Source organism: Triturus cristatus, chromosome 8 (genome assembly GCF_964204655.1).
Source record: "Triturus cristatus chromosome 8, aTriCri1.1, whole genome shotgun sequence".
Lineage (NCBI taxonomy): Eukaryota > Metazoa > Chordata > Amphibia > Caudata > Salamandridae > Triturus > Triturus cristatus.
The window spans coordinates 482,370,909-482,390,704 of record NC_140591.1 but is presented as its reverse complement, the minus strand read 5'-3'; the positions used below and the strand labels follow the sequence as shown (position 1 = coordinate 482,390,704).

Below are 19,796 nucleotides of genomic sequence, written 5' to 3'. Positions count from 1 at the left end.
TGGGAACGTCCAGGCCAGGGCGACATTAGGTAAGTGGAAAAACACTTCGAGGCGCTACATTGGCAAAGGACTCCCACGCTGGTTGGGATGGGATGGTCCGGTGCTGCTTTCACACTGCGCTGTTGGCATTTATCTTAATAAACTCATTATAATACAGGGTCCCAAGTGTCTGAATGGAAATGGCAAAACCGTGGCTGGGCGCGCCACTCACCCCTAAGGAGGGAAGACTGAGTCATTCACTCCGACCTCGTTCTTTCCATTCATAGGCTTTGATTTACTAAAGCAGTGCATTGTGGGAGTTGTATTTTTCATTTGCAAGTACCCAAACTGTTTAATGCGTGCGTGCCTCAAATTCACAAGATGCACATAACGATCAAGATGACAGTGCGCGTGATTCTGATGTAATATCCGCGAGCACGCGCGACAGGCTGTCCTAGTTCCGACCCTGTTTTATTTTTCTGCTTTGCATTTTTTTTTGCATCTTTTATATAGCGCGAACTCGACCCGAAGGTATTGGAGCGCTGTATGTGAGCACCGTATTTACATTACATATTCAGGCACGGGGAGATTAAGTGATTTTCCAGAATCACAGTATGTGGAAGCAACCCCGAGACTCGAACCCTTTTCTCGAGTGCCTCAGTAATGCAGGAGGGAGGCTGCCCAGGACAGGTCGTGAGCTCTGCTGGCGGGTACAGGCCAGGGTGTGTGGGAGCTGAGGGGGTCAGGAGTACACGTATCGATTCCCGGAGCGTCCCAAGGAAAGGGCAGCGATTGAGTGTCTCAAGGCACAGACCGTGGGTAGGAAAGCGGCAATCTGATTAAAAACAGAACCGGGAGACGATGGTAGAGAGTAAACAAAGGTAAACTGGAGACCGCATAAAGTGTGTGTGTTGAAGCTGCCTTTGAGACTACATAAAGTGCGTGTGTGTGCGTGTGTTGAACTTGTCTTTAACTTTTCAGGCAAAAGCACTCACTGATTTCTGAACAGTGAGTGTAAAAGAGTTAAGGTAACCATGTTGTTCCTGCTTACATTTCACATGGTTTGCAAAATGTTGCATTCCCTATGAGTGTTTGCTTTTTCCAGGATGCTGTCACTTTTTTTGTAGGCCACATATTGCTCTTGCCCAGTGCGTAATTTAAATTGAGCCGCATCCAGGTGTTTATAGCTGACAACAATTGGGTTGTAGTTGAAGGCAGTGTGAGTTTTTCTCAGTGGGGCAGTATGGTGTTCAGTGGGGGAGAGGATGTGGCACTATGGCCAGAGCTGCTGAATTTGGAACTGGGGACCCAGGTTCAGCCTTAATAACCAGTCCACCAGACCACTCTCCTGAGAGAGCACAATCCCATGCTAGACCTTAGAAGGCTTCGCAAGACATTAGAAGCCCCGGTGTCGTAGCACCAGCAGGTGGACCCGAGCATGACAAGTGTAGGTTAACCTTCAAGGCTTGTCCACCACTATTCATACTGAAGTTTACCTCCAGTCTTGCGTGCAGGCCTATGAAGCAGTACACCCTAGAACAGTGACCCTGTCACTGAGATCACAGGACCCTTGAGAAGGGCCAGCTATAGGGCGGTGCAACCGGTGTGACCGCACCAGGTGTTCTCTTTAGGTGGAGGCATCATTTTTGCAAGTCTATTATGGTTTAAAAAGTGCTTGCTGCCTCCTTCCTGGCCTCCAGTAATTTTCGGTAACAATAAAAATGTCATAATGACTCTGATTAATGTTCTTCCTAGAGCGAGATCGGAATTTTGTCTAATGGAAGATTTGACTCATGGAAAGGTAGTTCAGAGGGTTAATGTACCTGCTGCAAAGAACATGTACCATGCAGATCACAAAGTGCACATAATGTAAATAGGCCAGTGGGCTACTGCTTTTGTCAGAGAGATCCTTTTGTTACTTGCAGTTTATAAGTTAAAATCCTAACATAGAACAGTGAGCTATTAACTGTCATCTACTCCGCAGCAACTCAAGTCACATTTTTTATTAACTTTTGATACGGTTGAGCTACAAACAATTTATTAGTTTAAATGGTCAGATCATGCTGCAGATCTTGCATTATGAGGCAAATATGGCAGAGCCATTATTATTTAGAAAACATTTGCAAACTAGGATTTTTAGCCATTCATGTTTGAACTGCTGTTTTGGAAAAGGGAGAAGTGCTGATGACAGAAACTCCATGGCTCGGAGACAAATGGCTTGTGCGTCCACATTTTATTGTATTTGGGACATTCTGTGATTAGAAGCATATCCCACTTTGTGAACACATTTTACTGTCAATAACTCATTATAACCTTAAATAATCATGTGTATCCATTGGTTGATAAAACTGGGCAGTGAAACCAAACAAATACAAAAAATTGGGATGTTTGCGCATTCTGGCCACACCTCTGGCTCCGCCCACTGAGCCAATCCTTGGGTCATTCCCGCCCTCTGATTCTCCGCCCACAGTCCCCTACTTTTTTCCCCCACTTCGACCACTGATATATCGTGTTGCTGGATAGTGGGAACACCACACCAGTAAAACGTACCATACCTATGATATTATAAATTCCAATAAACTGTTGACTAGCAGGTAGCCCACTGTACAACCTGATTAATGAGTCATTATCACACTCTTGTTAACAGACACATTTTGTAAATATAGGACCTACATTTACAAACGTTACTAAGGATTCTCTATGGTCCCGTTATTTGCCAACTGTGTCCACTGGCGGACTCGGGCGGACTCGGTCCATGCGGTAAGTCGTGAGGGGTGACACCATGAGTTACCCGCACCGGGTGACACCAACCCTAGTGACGCCACTGCCTGCTTGAGGCTTGTGTAACGAGGAGAAATGTTTCCATTTCTCTAAGTTTTTCTTACTTTGCATGCGTGCTGCATTGTACAGCACACATGCAGAGTAGGAAACATGTTTAAGAATAGTTTTTGTACTGGGGGGAGTGGACTCATCATGGATTTCATCCAATTTATACTCAGTCCAGACCATAGTCCATGGTCCATGGTCCATAATTAAGATCTGGGTTTTCAAATAACAATAAAATATCATCAGTGTATGATATGAGCACTCTTCGGGGTCCAACCTGCATACCTGTGTCACAGTAAAACTACCTGAGTAAACACACTATCGGTTCTATCACTATGGCGAATATGATTTGTGAAAGGGGCAACCCTTCTGAGTTCCCCATACTATGGCTGCTGGGTCAGAGAGCTGGTTGCTGGTTCGAATACTGGCAACTGGTATAGTGTAAGGGAGTATAAACCATTGTATTTGCCCAGTCCCAGTCTATTAAGCACTGTCAGCAAATATGGCGATTTGATAGGATCAAATGCCTTCAGGGCACACATAAATACCCCTGTTGCTCTAACAACTAGTCTTATCTGCTGGGCAACTGAAAACAAGGCTCAAAGATGATCTTCTGCTGAACGCCTTGACATCAACGCGGTTGGGTCTGGCCAAACCATTCCCTTCAGGAGTGGCAGCAGTCAAGTGGCAATTATTTTTGCCAGCATTTTATTACATGTGTTAACTAAGGACAGTGGACTGCAAGAGTCATATAACCCCACGTCCTTTCCTGGCTTTAGCAGCCGTACCACATTGGTTTCACTAAGCGAGCGGGGGCATTCACCTTTCCGGATCGCTTCGCCGTACACAAGTGAGGCACCAACTGCTCTACATTTTCTGTGTAAAACTTCCTGAGTAATTCATAACCACCTGGTGCTTTTCCATTTTTTTAGATCCTTAATTGCGTTTTTATTTTTTTCCACAGTCAAGTGTGCACGAAGAGTTTCCTTCTCAGCCTTTTCCACCCTTGCTGAAGTTGTTCTCTCAAGGTAATTGTTAATATCCTATGTTCACTTCCCATAGTGAGGGTCATGTAGGGATTGAGAGTACTGTGTAAACGTATCCAATATTCCCTCAGCTTCGTACCCTGTGCTTCCGTCTTGTATTTGTATCTGCACAATATGGTCTGTTGCCCATTTTGGTATGATAAACCCTGCAGGGTCTCTACATAATTTTAACATTACACAGGGCTGAAAACCAATATTTCAGGTGTTGATATATGGATGACTAAATGAAAGATGAAATGCTATCCAGCTAGGTGCATTCATTTGGGGTGTGATAACACCATGGGTTTTAATAATCATCAGGGCACAGTCGAAGAATATACACAGAAGTGCAGAGACAACAGCTGAAAAGGAGGAATGGTGCAATCATAGAAAAATACGGAGCTATGATCCTCGAGAAACTCTTGCAGACAGAAAGCTAAAGTCCAATAATCAATTTTTGAAGGATAATGCAAATTAAATGTTTCCAGAATGTCTGTATTTTTACGTTGTTTCTTCTGGAAGTGGAATCACAGAGAATTATTCTGGGAATTTGGTAAAGACCATATGATGAAAATGCCAGGAGGATAAAACTAGGGTTAGAAAACACACAGTCAATGGCTGAAGCTGAGGATCTCAGGGACCAAGCATCCTCAGGTTGCATACCTCAATGAATGTATCATCGTATTCCGCATGCGTTGAGGACGCATGCATTCAGAACGCCGTCTTTAGTAGGAACACATCTGTAGGACGCATTTGTTCAGCGCGCAAGTTGTTTTAACAAGTTGTCTTAGAGGGAGGGGTGCTGGATATTGGAATAGTTTAATTTACTATTCCAACTCCAGTCTGTGCATCAGTAGGGAAGGTGTTGAACTTTAAATCCAACATTATTACACCAATGCGCCCCCCTAAAAGCAAGTCTTTGTTACGACTTTCGTGCTGAATGAATGCGTGCTAATGCCCTGTTCATTTTATTGCCGGCGCTTTGTTGGCACAGTGTGATTCCGGCTTGGTCCGAAAGGACGTTTCCCTACCTCAGCTCCAAACATCACTATGAGCCATTGGATAATGTATAGTAAAACACACTATATATACCATCACACAGAATAATTCAACAGCTGAGTACCTGAGGTTGCATTTCTTAGTTTTTTAACTCTCTCAGGTGGCGATCTAAACCACCGGGCCAGATTTATCAATATTTAATGCAGCGTAACACAGCAAGACAACTTTCTGCGCTCCGTCAAATGCAGAGAGCAAGAATGTGCCATATTTACAAACATATAATGCTTTCCGGCTCTCTATCTGTGCTGGTGCACCCTAGCACAATGGTGCAAGGGTGCCTGCATTGCAGGAATGGTTGTTTTTGTGCAGAATAAGACACCCTCTGGCACAAAAACAATCCTTAGTGGCATTTTCCTCTTTCTAAGTATGATGCAGAAAAAAAACACAATCACAAAAGAAAAGCAAGATTGACTACTATGATACCTGGCAGCTGATCATGGAATACAAACCCAGCAGATTACAACTCATATGCATATTGACTCAATCTTTTCTACGGATTTATCAAATGTTTAATCAGGTTTTATGAACAGTGGAATTACCTAGGACACATGGAAGTACACTCTTGTCTCACACACAATTACTGGAAAATTTTCAGGTGAAGAACTCAGATACTGTGCTCACCAGTGCCGCCATTTGATGTCGCTGGGAAGTCTTCTAAGACAGTAGCACTGCTCCATCTGAAGTGTACTCCTGTTATGTGTATACCATGTTACTGTTCCTGTTACCTATCTTAATTTTATATTTTTTCTTTTGTATATTTAAGTTTGGTGCACACTTCAGCACATTCAATTCTCCCTTAATGTAAGTGTGTTCCCATCACATTGTTCTGCAAAATATTGATACAATCACAATGCTTACCCATATCAGCTTGTTTCCTGGAAGACCATGTGATTTCCTCAATGGAATTTTACAAAGAGCTAGCACATACATGGAGTTGTAAGAAAGAGTAAGCTCCTCCCACTATGAGGCATAAGGCTAGAGAGCTGTGAACTATGTAAACCATTGCTCCCCACCAGTTGTATTATAGAAGTCTCACCTCTTGATACAGCTGATCAACAATGTGATTACTTCCAAGAACTGTATCTTTCAACTGAGAAACCAGTCTCTCCATCTCTGTGATTTCAAGCTTCAACAATTCAAAATCCAGTTCAGTGTAAGAAACGCTGCTCTTCTCCATCCGTTCCACTTTCATAGTTAAGTTCTGAATCTTCATTTCGTACACTTCGATTGCTTTGGTGAATTCACTGATCTGAAAAAGAAGGTCACGCCGGTAATTTTGTGAATATTGGAATGTACTGATTCTGTGACTAGGTAACTGGATTCTGATCCATGGTATATGAGATAAGAGTTTGAAGGAATTGTCAAATCAGTGTATGGTGTTTGATATAAGTGCTGTATCAGATTCTTTGTTGAGAGGTTGAAATGATTCACGGTTTGAAGATCAACTAGGGAAAACAATGATCAGTGTTTGCTGATTTCTAAACATATATCTCAATGAAGGCATAATTCACAAGCTATTGCAAAGTTTGATAAATATTATGTGAACCTGTCTTCTACAGGTCTTCTTTCCTGACCTATCTTTGAAGTGCATGTGTGATAAACTTTTCACGTCTCTGGAGGTATCATGAAATTTGTAGTGTGAGTGATGAAATATAGTTTAAATTATATTAAAGCTATCATTCCTAAATCTTATCTGTTGTACCCACTGCTCTTATTTGGATTCAGCTTTATTTGTAATTTCTGGAAAGGATAATATGAAAAATGATCCCTTCAGTTCTAAGGGTCTCCACCAAGGCCCACTCTTTCACTGTTCAGTTGAGGATACTGTTGGTGTATGGTTTGCAGAATTTGTAAAAAGAAATGAGCTTAAAAAGAATTGAACAGATTTAATAATCAGCGCTTGATAGTAAATCTACAGAGCAAAGTATAATTATTTTCAAACTTTCAATCAATATTGATGGGAAAGCTACAGAGGTAAAAATTAATGAATTCCTATTTCTTAAAAGAGTGTGTGAAGTTATAAATGTTGCCTTGAACTTTAATGAAACTGATATATCACACAGTTTTTGAAGGTTGCACCGATGCTCAGAACAACCCCAAATCCAGATGTTTGAGGCCCAAAGAAAATTTGAAAACCACTTTTCTAGCAAAAACATTTTGCATGAGAATTATTTTCTATAAGCAGAGGTTTTATTAAGTTTTTACCACAGCCCTACTTTGAACCCAAGATTTCTCTGACATTTATGTTAAAGTTAGAATTCTACATAAAATTTAGAGAAATGAGGAGCACATCATTGCATTTGTCAAAATAGGTTGATTGTCAAGAAAATACAATTTTATGGCTTAAACAATTATGGGTCTTCATGTGCATTATTGGCTTTATTTCTGCTTCCACCATAAATTGTATTATTGATTCATATATTTATTGTTTTGATGAATTATGATATATGAGTGATTTTTATATTGCAACATCCTGCACATACCAATGAAGCATTTTGAATCACATATCTTTTTTATCAGTCAAGAGTTTACATTTGAGCAGACTGTGTTGGTTCTCTCTAAGAAGAGTCATTTATGTAAATCACTCTAAAAAGGACAGCTAGGAGGGGGGTATGCTAAAATAGAAAACACGATCCGTTGGCACTACATTTTACACTACAGCACCTGTGGCCCTGTCTTTTGTTCTTCCAATGTTCATAATGCACTAAAGGAAGCCTTGATCCAAGTGACACCACCTTGATACACAGAACAAACAACAAGCAAGAGAAATTGTCAAGGGTAGTTGAAAACCATAAAGGGTTAAGTCATAGAGTAGGATGACCATCTCACTCCAGGTATTATGAGCACTCTTTCCAGTGCTGAACTTTTCACCTACATATTATTCTTTTAAGGTGTGTAAGTCTAATTACTTTCATGGAAGCAAACCAAGGCTCCAACTCCTTGAATGCCTTGGGTGATCATATGAAAGTTCATCTATGACAACAGTGTCTATAAATGACCTGGTAGTAGGAGGTCCCCCTATCATAGGGCCCTCAGTTGGAGGAGACTACGACACTTCATTGACTTCATGCTTGAAGCGAGTTGGAACCAAGGTGCAACTTTAGTCTTGTAGATGAAAGTATATATTTGGGGTAAATTCCGAACTATTCTGGAATTCACAGAGGTATTGAGGAATACTTTGGGTAAGCTGTAATAGTCATAGTTTTACAGATGAAGTTATGAAATTTTTTTTTCATAGCTAATTGAAAACATTCTCAAAGCTGTAAATTCAGCAGATGATAATTTATGCATGTGTAATTAGTTCACCCGAATGAAAGTGCACACCTAACTTTTTTTGTTTCTCTCGTGTAGAGAAATAACTGCTGAAACAGCCCTTCACCTAGAAGGTTTATTCTCCACATGCCCATCCTGAACACGGGTTAACTCCAACCTTTCATAGAACTAAGGGCCAGATATACGATCCTTCCATTTTTGAGTCGCAAATTGCATTGTTTTGTGACTCACAATTTGCGACCTGCATAATGGAATGTACAACAGTGTCTCAGACACTGTTAGTGATTCCGAATGGAGTCGCAAATGACCTGCCTCATTAATATTCATGAGGTAGGTAGCAATTTGCGACCCCATTGGGAATGGCCAGCACTCAAAGGGATGGTGACCAGCTGCGGTCAGCCGACCACCATGTCTATGACTGCTTTGTAAATAAAGCAGTTTTTTTAAATTTAGCCAGTTTTCCTTAAAGGAAAACAGAATGCATTTAAAAAAGAAAAATGAATTGTTTCATTTTTTAAGAGTAGGCAGTGGTCCTTGGGACCACTGCCTGCTCTTAAAAAAATATTTTCACTGTCAGTCACAAATGGGAAGGGGTCCTCTTGGGACCCCTTCCCGTTTGCAAATAGCTTACCACCTTTTTTAAATAAAATAGGTGGTAAACTGCAAGTGTTTTGCAACCACAGCTGCGGTTACAGAACAATCGTACATAGAAGTGTGACTCACTATTAGGAAGGGACGCCCTTGGCATGCCACTCCCTAATAGCAATTCGCAATCCCTATTTTGTGAGTCGGTAATAGGCTACTGAGTCGCAAAATAGGGTTTGTACATTGTACAGAGCTATTTTGCGGTCGCCAACGGGCTGATTTCCCATTTGCAATGGCAAAAAACCGTCATACATCTGGCCTAAATCTCTGATTCAGTTAAGAGTGGGGATGTGTTTGTCAAGTTCATGTTTTTGGGTGTTCAACTACTCAGGGTGGTCTCCACAATTGCAATGGCCACAACCAGCCACTAAGAATAAAAGTTCTCACAACCAGTAGCATGGATTATGGTCATAACGTGTCATTTACAAATGTAAGTTCATATGTTGTGAATACATGTTGTACACTTGTAATTTTTCAATATTTGGCCAACTAAATTCAACTTAGGTCTGCAAATGCCTTTGTGACTCGACCCTTGAAGAAATATTTAAATAGCTAGGGATCTTGAAATATTGAGGAGCTAGTAACGGGAGTCAAATATGAGGGTTAACACTTAGTAAGGTTACATACAATACTGACACCAAGGACTGTGCGGAGTGGCAGGCCATTTGCAAAGTTACTTTTATGTAATATTTGCTGTCTTCGGGTGTTAAAGTGCCACTGACAAAGCGACCCTTTTCTGAGACAGTAGCAATTTCTTTCCAGAATAATCAAATAATAATGCAACAGAAGGTGCTGCATTACCCTGCATAGTTTGCTTTCCCTTGACACATAATTTAGTCAACTATGCTGCATAACTTTGACCTCCTTTGCCACATAATTGCAGTGCACTTGGTAAAAGGAAGTAATATTTCTTGCATCCAAGATTTTTTTTTTAAACTAGATGCCTCACTGGTTCACTTCAAGACTTTATGTATCACACATAAGATCCTGCATGGCCTGGGTCCGCAAATTCTGAACTATCTATGCTCGGTGTATACCACGACTCGGGCCCTGCGCTTGACACCTAGCCTGAGTGACCGCTGCGCCTCTCACCAGGCCGGGTCACCCCCTTGCTCCTCCTGCCGCCTCCTGCTCCTGCCTGCCAGCCTTGCCGCCTTTTTCCGACGCAGACGGCCCCCTGGCCCCCCGAGCGGCCCAGCCTCAGCAGAGCCGCCCGCTCGCCAGTTTCCCGCCGCAGCTCGCCACAGGCCCCGCCCACCACCGGCCCATTGGCCGAGCCGCTCCCATCGCCCAGCTGACCCGCCCTCTCGTCCCCCTTCTTAAGGGGACAGCAAGGAGTGCTCGGGAGTGACCGCTGCGCCTCTCACCAGGCCGGGTCACCCCCTTTCTCCTCCTGCCGCCTCCTGCTCCTGCCTGCCAGCCTTGCCGCCTTTTTCCGATGCAGACGCCCCCCTGGCCCCCCGAGCGGCCCACCCTCAGCAGAGCCGCCCGCTCGCCAGTTTCCCGCCGCAGCTCGCCACAGGCCCCGCCCACCACCGGCCCATTGGCCGAGCCGCTCCCGCCGCACAGCTGGCCCGCGCTCTCGTCCCCTTTCTTAAGGGGACAGCAAGGAGTGCTCGGGAGTGACCGCTGCGCCTCTCACCAGGCCGGGTCACCCCCTTGCTCCTCCTGCCGCCTCCTGCTCCTGCCTGCCAGCCTTGCCGCCTTTTTCCGACGCAGACGCCCCCCTGGCCCCCCGAGCGGCCCAGCCTCAGCAGAGCCGCCAGCTCGCCAGTTTCCCACCGCAGCTCGCTACAGGCCCCGCCCACCACCGGCCCATTGGCCGAGCCGCTCCCGCCGCCCAGCTGACCCGCCCTCTCGTCCCCCTTCTTATGACGCCCCAGAGCGACCGCGCAGCGGACGCATGCAGCGGGAGCGCCGACTGAGTGCTGAAGGTGCGCCAAAGGTAAGCCCGTCTGCGCCCATCCGCGCCTGGCCCGCGCCCAGCGCCAGGACCCCTGGCCCCCGCAAGACCCCAGCCCACCCGCTGGACGTACGACGACGCCACCCTCAACGCACTCAACGCCGGCCGAATCCCAGGATGCTACCGAGCCACCCCGAGACGCACCCACGGACCCTTCTGCTGCAACGCCTGCAAGTTCACCTGCATCCGGACCAGCACTACTCCAGCACCAACCAAGACCAAGATGAGCAACAGCAGCAGCCACCTGAAATGCATCCTACTCAACACCCGCTCCGTCCACAGACACGCCATCGAGCTCTGGAACCTGCTCGACACAACCTCACCAGACGTCGCCTTCCTCACGGAAACCTGGATGAACGCCTCTTCAGCGCCCGACATCGCCATCGCCATCCCAGACGGCTACAAGATCATCCGAAGGGACCGCATCAACCAGACCGGAGGAGGCATTGCCATCATCCACAGGAACACCATCCGCATCACGACCAACACCGACGACACCCTCGCACCCGCCGAGCACCTGCACTTCCAGGTCCACATCAACCCCAAGACCACCCTCAGAGGCACCCTCATCTACAGACCCCTTGGGACCACGCACACAATTCAGCAAAGACATCGCCGACTTCATCAGCCCGCACGCCCTCCTCTCCGCTGACTACATCCTCCTCGGGGACCTCAACTTCCACCTGGAGAACAACAACGACCGCAATACCACCACCCTGCTGGACAACCTCGCAAACCTGGGACTCAAGCAGCTGGTCACCAACCCCACCCACTACGCCGGACACACACTCGACCCCGTCTTCTCATCCAGCAAGGACATCGCCTTCAGCCACGCCACCGGACTCCACTGGACGGACCACAGCTGCGTCCACTTCAGCTTCAGAAGGACCACGATCCACCACCACCAGCAACAGGCTGCACGCAGAAGCTGGAACAAGATCACAGCCGACCAGCTCGCGACCTCCCTGAGCATGAGCCCTCCCACCAGCGCAACGAACCCAAGCCAGGCGGCCACCAACCTCGCGAAGTGGATCAGCAACGACCTCGCCCCTCTGAAGACCCCGCCTAGCAGACCCGGTAGCAAGAAAGCCCCATGGTTCACCGACGAACTCAAGAGCTCCAAGAAGAACTGCCGAGCCCTCGAGAGAACATGGTGCGGAGACCCAACACCGGACAACATGACTGCCCTCAAGCTTGCCACCCGAAAACACCACCAACTCATCCACGCCACCAAGAAATCCGCATTCAAGGAACGACTGGACAACAACGCACACAACAGCAAGAAACTCTTCAACATCGTTAAAGAGCTCTCCAACCCCAACGCCGGAAACAACGACATCACCCCTTCGCAAGACCTCTGCAACTCCCTCGCCTCCTACTTCCACAACAAGATCGCGGACATACACAACAGCTTCAGCACTCAACCGACGCACGCCACGACCGAACCACCACCCCCCACCACCACCCTCCGCGCCTGGACCCCGATCAGCACCGAAGACACCGTCCGCACGATGAACTCCATCCACTCCGGATCTCCTACTGACCCCTGCCCTCACCACGTCTTCAACAAGGCTGACGCTGTCATCGCACCCCACCTGCAGGACATCATCAACACCTCCTTTGACACCGCTACCTTCCCGGAGAGCTCGAAGCACGCCGAACTCAGCGCTCTACTAAAGAAGCCATCAGCCGACCCCACCGACCTCAAGAACTACCGCCCCATCTCGCTGCTCTAGTTTCCTGCAAATGTCATCGAGAAGACCGTCAACAAGCAGCTGGCCGCCTTCCTCGAGACGAACGGTTCCCTCGACCTCTCACAGTATGGCTTCCGGGCCAACCACAGCACCGAGACCGCCCTGATCGCAGCCACCGATGACATCCGAGCACTGCTTGACAACGGAGAAACAGCAGCCCTCATCCTCCTAGACCTCTCCGCAGCCTTCGAAACTGTCTGCCACCGTACACTAGTGCAGCGACTCAGCAACGTCGGAATCCAGGAGAAGGCACTGGAGTGGATCATCTCCTTCCTCGCCGGAAGGACACAGAGAGTCCGCCTCCCCCCGTTCAGATCTGAAGCCACCGAAGTCTTCTGCGGCGTTCCTCAAGGCTCCTCACTCAGTCCAACCCTCTTCAACGTCTACATGAGCCCCCTCGCAGACATCGCACACCAGCACAACCTCAACATCATCTCCTATGCCGACGACACCCAGCTGATTCTCTCCCTCACCAACGACCCCGCCACCGCCAGAGCCAACCTTCATGAAGGGATGAAAGAGGTAGCCGAATGGATGAAGAACAGCCGCCTGAAACTGAACTCAGACAAGACGGAAGTCCTCATCCTGGGATCCTCACCCTCCGCTTGGGACGACTCCTGGTGGCCCCCCGCCCTAGGCAGCGCACCCAAACCAACAGACCACGCACGCAACCTGGGCTTCATCCTGAACTCCTCCCTCTCCATGACCAGACAAGTCAACGCCGTCTCCTCGTCGTGCTTCAACATCCTGCGCATGCTACGTAAGATCTTCCGGTGGATCCCCACCGAGACCAGGAAGATGGTCACCCAGGCCCTCGTCATCAGCCGTCTGGACTACGGCAACTCCCTCTACGCCGGAACCACCACCAAACTCCAGAAGAGACTCCAGTGGATCCAGAACGCCTCAGCACGACTCATCCTGGACATCCCCCGTTGCAGCCACATCTCCGAACTCCTGAGAGACCTGCACTGGCTCCCGGTCAACAAGAGAATCACCTTCCGACTCCTCACCCACGCACACAAAGCCCTACACAACCAAGGCCCAGGATACCTCAACAGCCGCCTCAACTTCTACGCTCCCAAACGCCAGCTTCGATCGACCGGCCACGCCCTCGCCGCCGTCCCCTGCATCCAAAGAGCCACCACAGGGGGCGGTCCTTCTCCTACCTCGCCCCCAAGACATGGAACTCCCTCCCAACCCACCTCCACCTGACCCAGGACCACCTCGCCTTCAGGAAGCAACTCAAGACCTGGCTGTTCGAGCAGTAGCGGACCCCCCTCCCCCAGCGCCTTGAGACCCTCTGGGTGAGTAGTGCGCTATATAAATGCTTTGATTGATTGAGTTCCGCAGGTGCGCAGGACAAGAGCTGGAGGGCGCTCTTTTAGGGCATTGGCCCCCACCCTCTGGAATACCATCCCTCTTGCTGCCCGCGGCATGCAAGACCACTGGGTTTTCAGGAAACTGATCAAGACATGGCTCTTTTCCAATCTCTAGCCTACTTCCTCTCTGTCAGCCTATACCCTGGCTTAGTGCTGGGGCAGCCATGCACTATATAAATGCTGATAACATAACATTACTAGTCAACATTCTCATTTTAGTTTATTGTGTATATTTTTATGGTTGTGCATTAAATGCACAGGCACAACTGTGAAGGGCCTCCTCTTTCTTTCTTACTTTCTCTTACACCCTTTTCTCAATTTTTCATGTTTCTCACCAACTCTTCTCACTAACATTTTATGGCACTTCCCTCTCTTATTTTTTAGTTTTGCAGTGTTAGCGGGAGCCAGACCTGAAGGTATTGGAACATTTTACTTGAGCACCAGTAACATTACAAAAGCACATATTCATTTTTTGTTGCCACAGGAACAAGAAGTGATTCAACCAGAATCACAGGACCGTGAGCCGACACCATGCTGAGACTCCAAACTGGTTCCCCAGTTCCAAACTGGGCAACTCTGGCCCTTATATCACATCCTCTACCCGCCTTTCATTTTCAGAATTTCAGTCTACTGTGATTTCTAAAAAATAAATCCTCGAAATAACAAAAGACAACTTTGATAATTACGCTATAGGGATGCATGGTTACGCTGGTTACAAATGAGGTGGGTGGAAAATGATGGGGAGCGTTCCTTTTAATGACTAATGTCATCTGTAGACAACATACTCTACCTTGTAGCATTTTGCAAGATGAGGAAATATTGTGATTTTGACGCTATTGGCTATTTTCTTCATAATATTTTTGGCTTATGTGAACTAAAACATATTTACGATTGGAGAATATCATGGTGTTAAAACATTTTCATAATTCTTCATAGAGTAATCTCCGTGACATTAAATACATATTCCTATGTCATTCATGTGTTAAAAGTACTTACTTTAGCAAGTTCTTTTTCAACTCGGATTGACAGTGTCTGAGTGGTAATTTCCAATTTTTCTACTTGCATTGCTGGAAAGCTGTTATCAGGCAGATAAACGGAGCACTGGCACATCCCATGGTTATCCACCGAGCCAGAGACATTGGCAAAAAGCTGAAATACAATGTGACATGCAAAATCAAATAAATTGTTACTACATGTGTTGTCCATCTGCAACATTGTTGACTTGATAACATGATAACCTGATCAGCAAAGAAAGTGACATAACTGGTTTCCAGCTAAAATAATCTTTAAAACCAAAAGACAGGCAATAGGACTTAATTCCCCATCGACCATCTGCACAAGAAGAAACATCACTGCATTTACTATTAAACATCTGCAAAGTAATCAACATCATTTCCTGTTTTATCCTTATTTCAGTCAACTTCTCCTCACTTCAGTCACCTACTCAGGGTGTCCCACTGTCCAGGCATCCTCAGCAAGTGGCAGACACAGACAAGGGTAGTGCCTATTTGGGCCTCTTAGGGCCAAGAAGGACTTTGGATCAGAATCCCTGTTCCACTGAAAGGTAAGATATCACCTCACCCAGCACCCTTATCTGCCAATTTCCAAAATCACACCCAGACCAAGACCACACAAACACTCTAGTGTCCTCAAGTTCACAGAGCCAACCCTGTACATCCTATTAACTACCACACACTCGAAAACATATTCTGCTCGTGCTCATTAATGCTCACTCTACAGTAATCTATGCACCAGCAAATATTGCAGACCTTATCTACAATCACAAGTTTGACGCCCAATCATCATAGAAATATAGTTCACCCCCACATCCTCAAACATCCCAGACATCCTTTTTCCCTCAGGTTATGGCATCCATTGTATTGACCAGACACATAAGATGGGATGATCCCTCACTACCATTAATAAGTCCTCCTAGTCCTAAACCCTAGGCAAACAAGTGACAGTCAACTCCATAGACCTATTGATATGCCACTTCCCACTCTCTGAAATCCTAACTTCCACCTTCCATTTCATCTACAGGCTTCCGGGGCAGAAGAAAGGCATAATTGAGGAACTTTTCGATCTCTTCGATACCTCATCCATCCAACACACCTACATTATCTTGAGTGACCTCAACATCTCATACAACAAAAGCTCAAAGAAAAAGAGACACCCTCCTCAACCTCATCGACACACTAAAATTTTTACTGCACATCACCCAGCCAACACGCTCCAATTGCCACATCCTCAACCTCGTCTTTTCAGCACCACCAGCAATCCATTGGAAATCTCCCATACACATATCTCTAGAATGGACCAACAACCTTGCCATCCATTTCTCACTGCCCAGCAACCCACAAACCAAAGTCAACCCAAAGAAGAAACCAAAACTCCAGATCCGTCTAAAATTTCTACATAAGCAACCTAATGCATAAACTTACCTTTCATCCTTTCAACCCTGCAACTGATGCCAACACCATTTTAAACTACTTTATTGATTTTTTGAAAAACTATGTGAACATCCACACTTGAACAAACATATGCAAGTGCAAGTCAAAAGTTTCAGCACCACGTTACTGTATAATATTTCTGTCAATAAACAATCGATCCATAGACAGGAAAGAAAATTTACAAAAGACAGTAACCCTAGAGATCTCATGATGCTGAAGTCACTCCACTCAACACGCAGACAGCTCATCACAACACCCAAAGCAAAGTTCTATATCAACACCATCAATAAAGAGGCCAATAGAAGGAGAACACTTTTTGAAACAATCAAACACTGCCTCAGTCCCCTGCCTGATTCAACTGCCCCACACTTCACAGACAAGTGCAAAGTCATCAACCACTTTTCAGTGAAAAAATAAAGACCATTGATCAGCACATCTATAACACCAAGCCTGCTTGTCCTCTTACACCCACCTACTCTTGAAGATGATGCGTACCCTCTTCCTTCATCAATGCTCTCTCCAGAGAAGCTCTCTTACTACTCACTATTGCCAGCATCTCCATCACTCGTCATCTTCTCAGACACAATCAAGGCAGGCACAATCCTCCCACTCCTAAATAATTCTACATTAGACCCTTATTGGCCCATCACTCATCTACACTTCATTGGCAAGAACACTAAAAAGCTTTCTGCATTCAACTCCAAAATTACATCCCTAATCAATGCTAATCATCTTCTGCATTGTCACCAAACTGGCTTCAGCTGACCTTGCTTGTGACTGCACATCTTCCAATAAACCTTAGGCATTAGTTTCACTTTAATAAACTGTTACACTTCTAAGTCATAGAACAAGAGTTAGGCATGTAGGTATGTACATGGAAAGCAAAATCCAAAATACATTTTCTTTTATGTTGTTTAGAACAATAACAGATGCAAACACAGTGGTGCCAATTCACAATCATCTTTTGAAAAGTCGCAGGTCTCCTGCTGATTTTTGAGTAGATTTCTAAATGTTTTATGCTTCACAAAAACTCTTAGACGTATTTGTAGAAATGCAAAAAAGAGGCAGAGAACTCTGGGCAGTTCTCAAGTTTAGGTGGAAAGCAGCTCCTGTATGGAGCACTCTCAACACCAGCGACACTCTAGATCTGCTCACCTCAAATGTCTGTTTTTCTATCAAAATCTTTAAGCATAGGATTAGCACAGTGCCATCCACGCCGAGATAGAAAAGGACAAAGTCTTTTGCCATTTGTACAGCAAAGTCTTTAAGCATAGGACTAGCACAGTGCTGTCCTTGCCGAGCTGTAAAATGACAAAAGCCAATTACCACTCCAGGCACAGGATTACAGCTTTGAATTGGTAAAATACCAATCAAGCCAACCTGAAATGAGCAAAAGCAACCCTTGACACAGTGTTTCGCTCTAATTAGAGCTCTTCAGAGAGGTATAGCTTTGTCCAGACACAAGGGAGCACCCAGTATAAGTCAAAGAAATACCCTTTCAGGCATAGAGTGACGAATAAATTATGCAAAAAAGAGGCAGAGAACTCTGGGCAGTTCTCAAGTTTAGGTGGAAAGCAGCTCCTGTATGGAGCACTCTCAACACCAGCGACACTCTAGATCTGCTCACCTCAAATGTCTGTTTTTCTATCAAAATCTTTAAGCATAGGATTAGCACAGTGCCATCCACGCCGAGATAGAAAAGGACAAAGTCTTTTGCCATTTGTACAGCAAAGTCTTTAAGCATAGGACTAGCACAGTGCTGTCCTTGCCGAGCTGTAAAATGACAAAAGCCAATTACCACTCCAGGCACAGGATTACAGCTTTGAATTGGTAAAATACCAATCAAGCCAACCTGAAATGAGCAAAAGCAACTCCTGACACAGTGTTTCGCTCTAATTAGACTATGCAAAAAAGAGGCAGAGAACTCTGGGAGTGGTAATTGGATTTTGATAGAAAAACAGACATTTGTGGTGAGCAGATCTAGAGTGTCGCTGGTGTTGAGAGTGCTCCATACAGGAGCTGCTTTCCACCTAAACTTGAGAACTGCCCAGAGTTCTCTGCCTCTTTTTTGCATAATTTATTCGTCACTCTATGCCTGAAAGGGTATTTCTTTGACTTATACTGGGTGCTCCCTTGTGTCTGGAGAAAGCTATACCTCTCTGAAGAGCTCTAATTAGAGCGAAACACTGTGTCAGGGGTTGCTTTTGCTCATTTCAGGTTGGCTTGATTGGTATTTTACCAATTCAAAGCTGTAATCCTGTGCCTGGAGTGGTGATTGGCTTTTGTCATTTTACAGCTCGGCAAGGACAGCACTGTGCTAGTCCTATGCTTAAAGACTTTGCTGTACAAATGGCAAAAGACTTTGTCCTTTTCTATCTCGGCGTGGATGGCACTGTGCTAATCCTATGCTTAAAGATTTTGATAGAAAAACAGACATTTGAGGTGAGCAGACCTAGAGTGTCGCTGGTGTTGAGAGTGCTCCATACAAGAGCTGCTTTCCACCTAAACTTGAGAATTTCCCAGAGTTCTCTGCCTCTTTTTTGCATAATTTATTCGTCACTCTATGCCTGAAAGGGTATTTGTAGAAATGTATACAAATTGTGCAGTTAATGAGTACTCTTTGTCCCCTACACATACACCTGCGCAGCAAAAAATGAACAGGTATACGTATGATGAAAATGAGCATCAACACATTTAACAACGCCATTTGAAAATGATGACTAAATATACTAAATGCGGAGATCTTATTCAATGATCAAACTGTTTGCCTATCTGCTTTTAAGTGATGTACCAAAGCTGCTACAGGCACCCTTTTTTAAATACATTTCCATATCATCTTTCACTATGTCAGGCTTTTAGTTTTCCATTAGAGGCAATGTCTTGGTAAGGGACATTTCTCCCTCCAAAAGCATCTCAACACTAATGGTATTGTTACTCAATTATATGCAGAGCACAGGCAAATTTGATAAACTTGAATACGTTATCTCTTCATTGCATGTAAGTTGAGTGGATAAGATTAATGGATCAGCAAGTGACCATGTTAGATAGATGCCTTTGTATAATCGTGCTCTAGAATAGGACTGTTCATTGCTTGCCCATGATACTGGAAACATGCAAGATTTGCAAGTTGTCCACTGGCAACATAAGTGATTCTAATTGACCTATCTGGGACACATTTCTTACAGATTCAAAAAACAAGGTCACAGTGATTATCTACAGTCTTACATCTACCAGATTTCTGCAACCATAACATGATGAAATGATTCCAGTCAGTCATCACTCCATTGTTCACAGGTATGTCAAGTGTAGTTTCCCATTATGTCATGCATGATATAACCCTCTACTAAAAAAATGACTGCCAACTTAGAATGCCTGACAAATTAGAGAACATTCTCAAGTTCATCGACGTACTCAAAGATTATCAAAACAAAGGACAGTTACCA

General features: G+C 45.3%; 1 protein-coding gene across 2 annotated transcripts in view; it reads right to left on the bottom strand.

The window, feature by feature from the left end:
- Positions 1-19,796, bottom strand: part of LOC146802386 (olfactomedin-4-like) — a 94,969-nt gene that overhangs the window by 20,701 nt on the left and 54,472 nt on the right. For both annotated transcript variants that reach the window (XM_085621976.1, XM_085621975.1), the window contains 2 exons: positions 14,900-15,052; positions 5,926-6,138 (listed from right to left, as the gene is read on the bottom strand). In XM_085621976.1, coding sequence (XP_085478102.1) covers positions 5,926-6,138; positions 14,900-15,052 — 366 coding nt within the window. The remainder of the gene's footprint in view (positions 1-5,925; positions 6,139-14,899; positions 15,053-19,796) is intronic.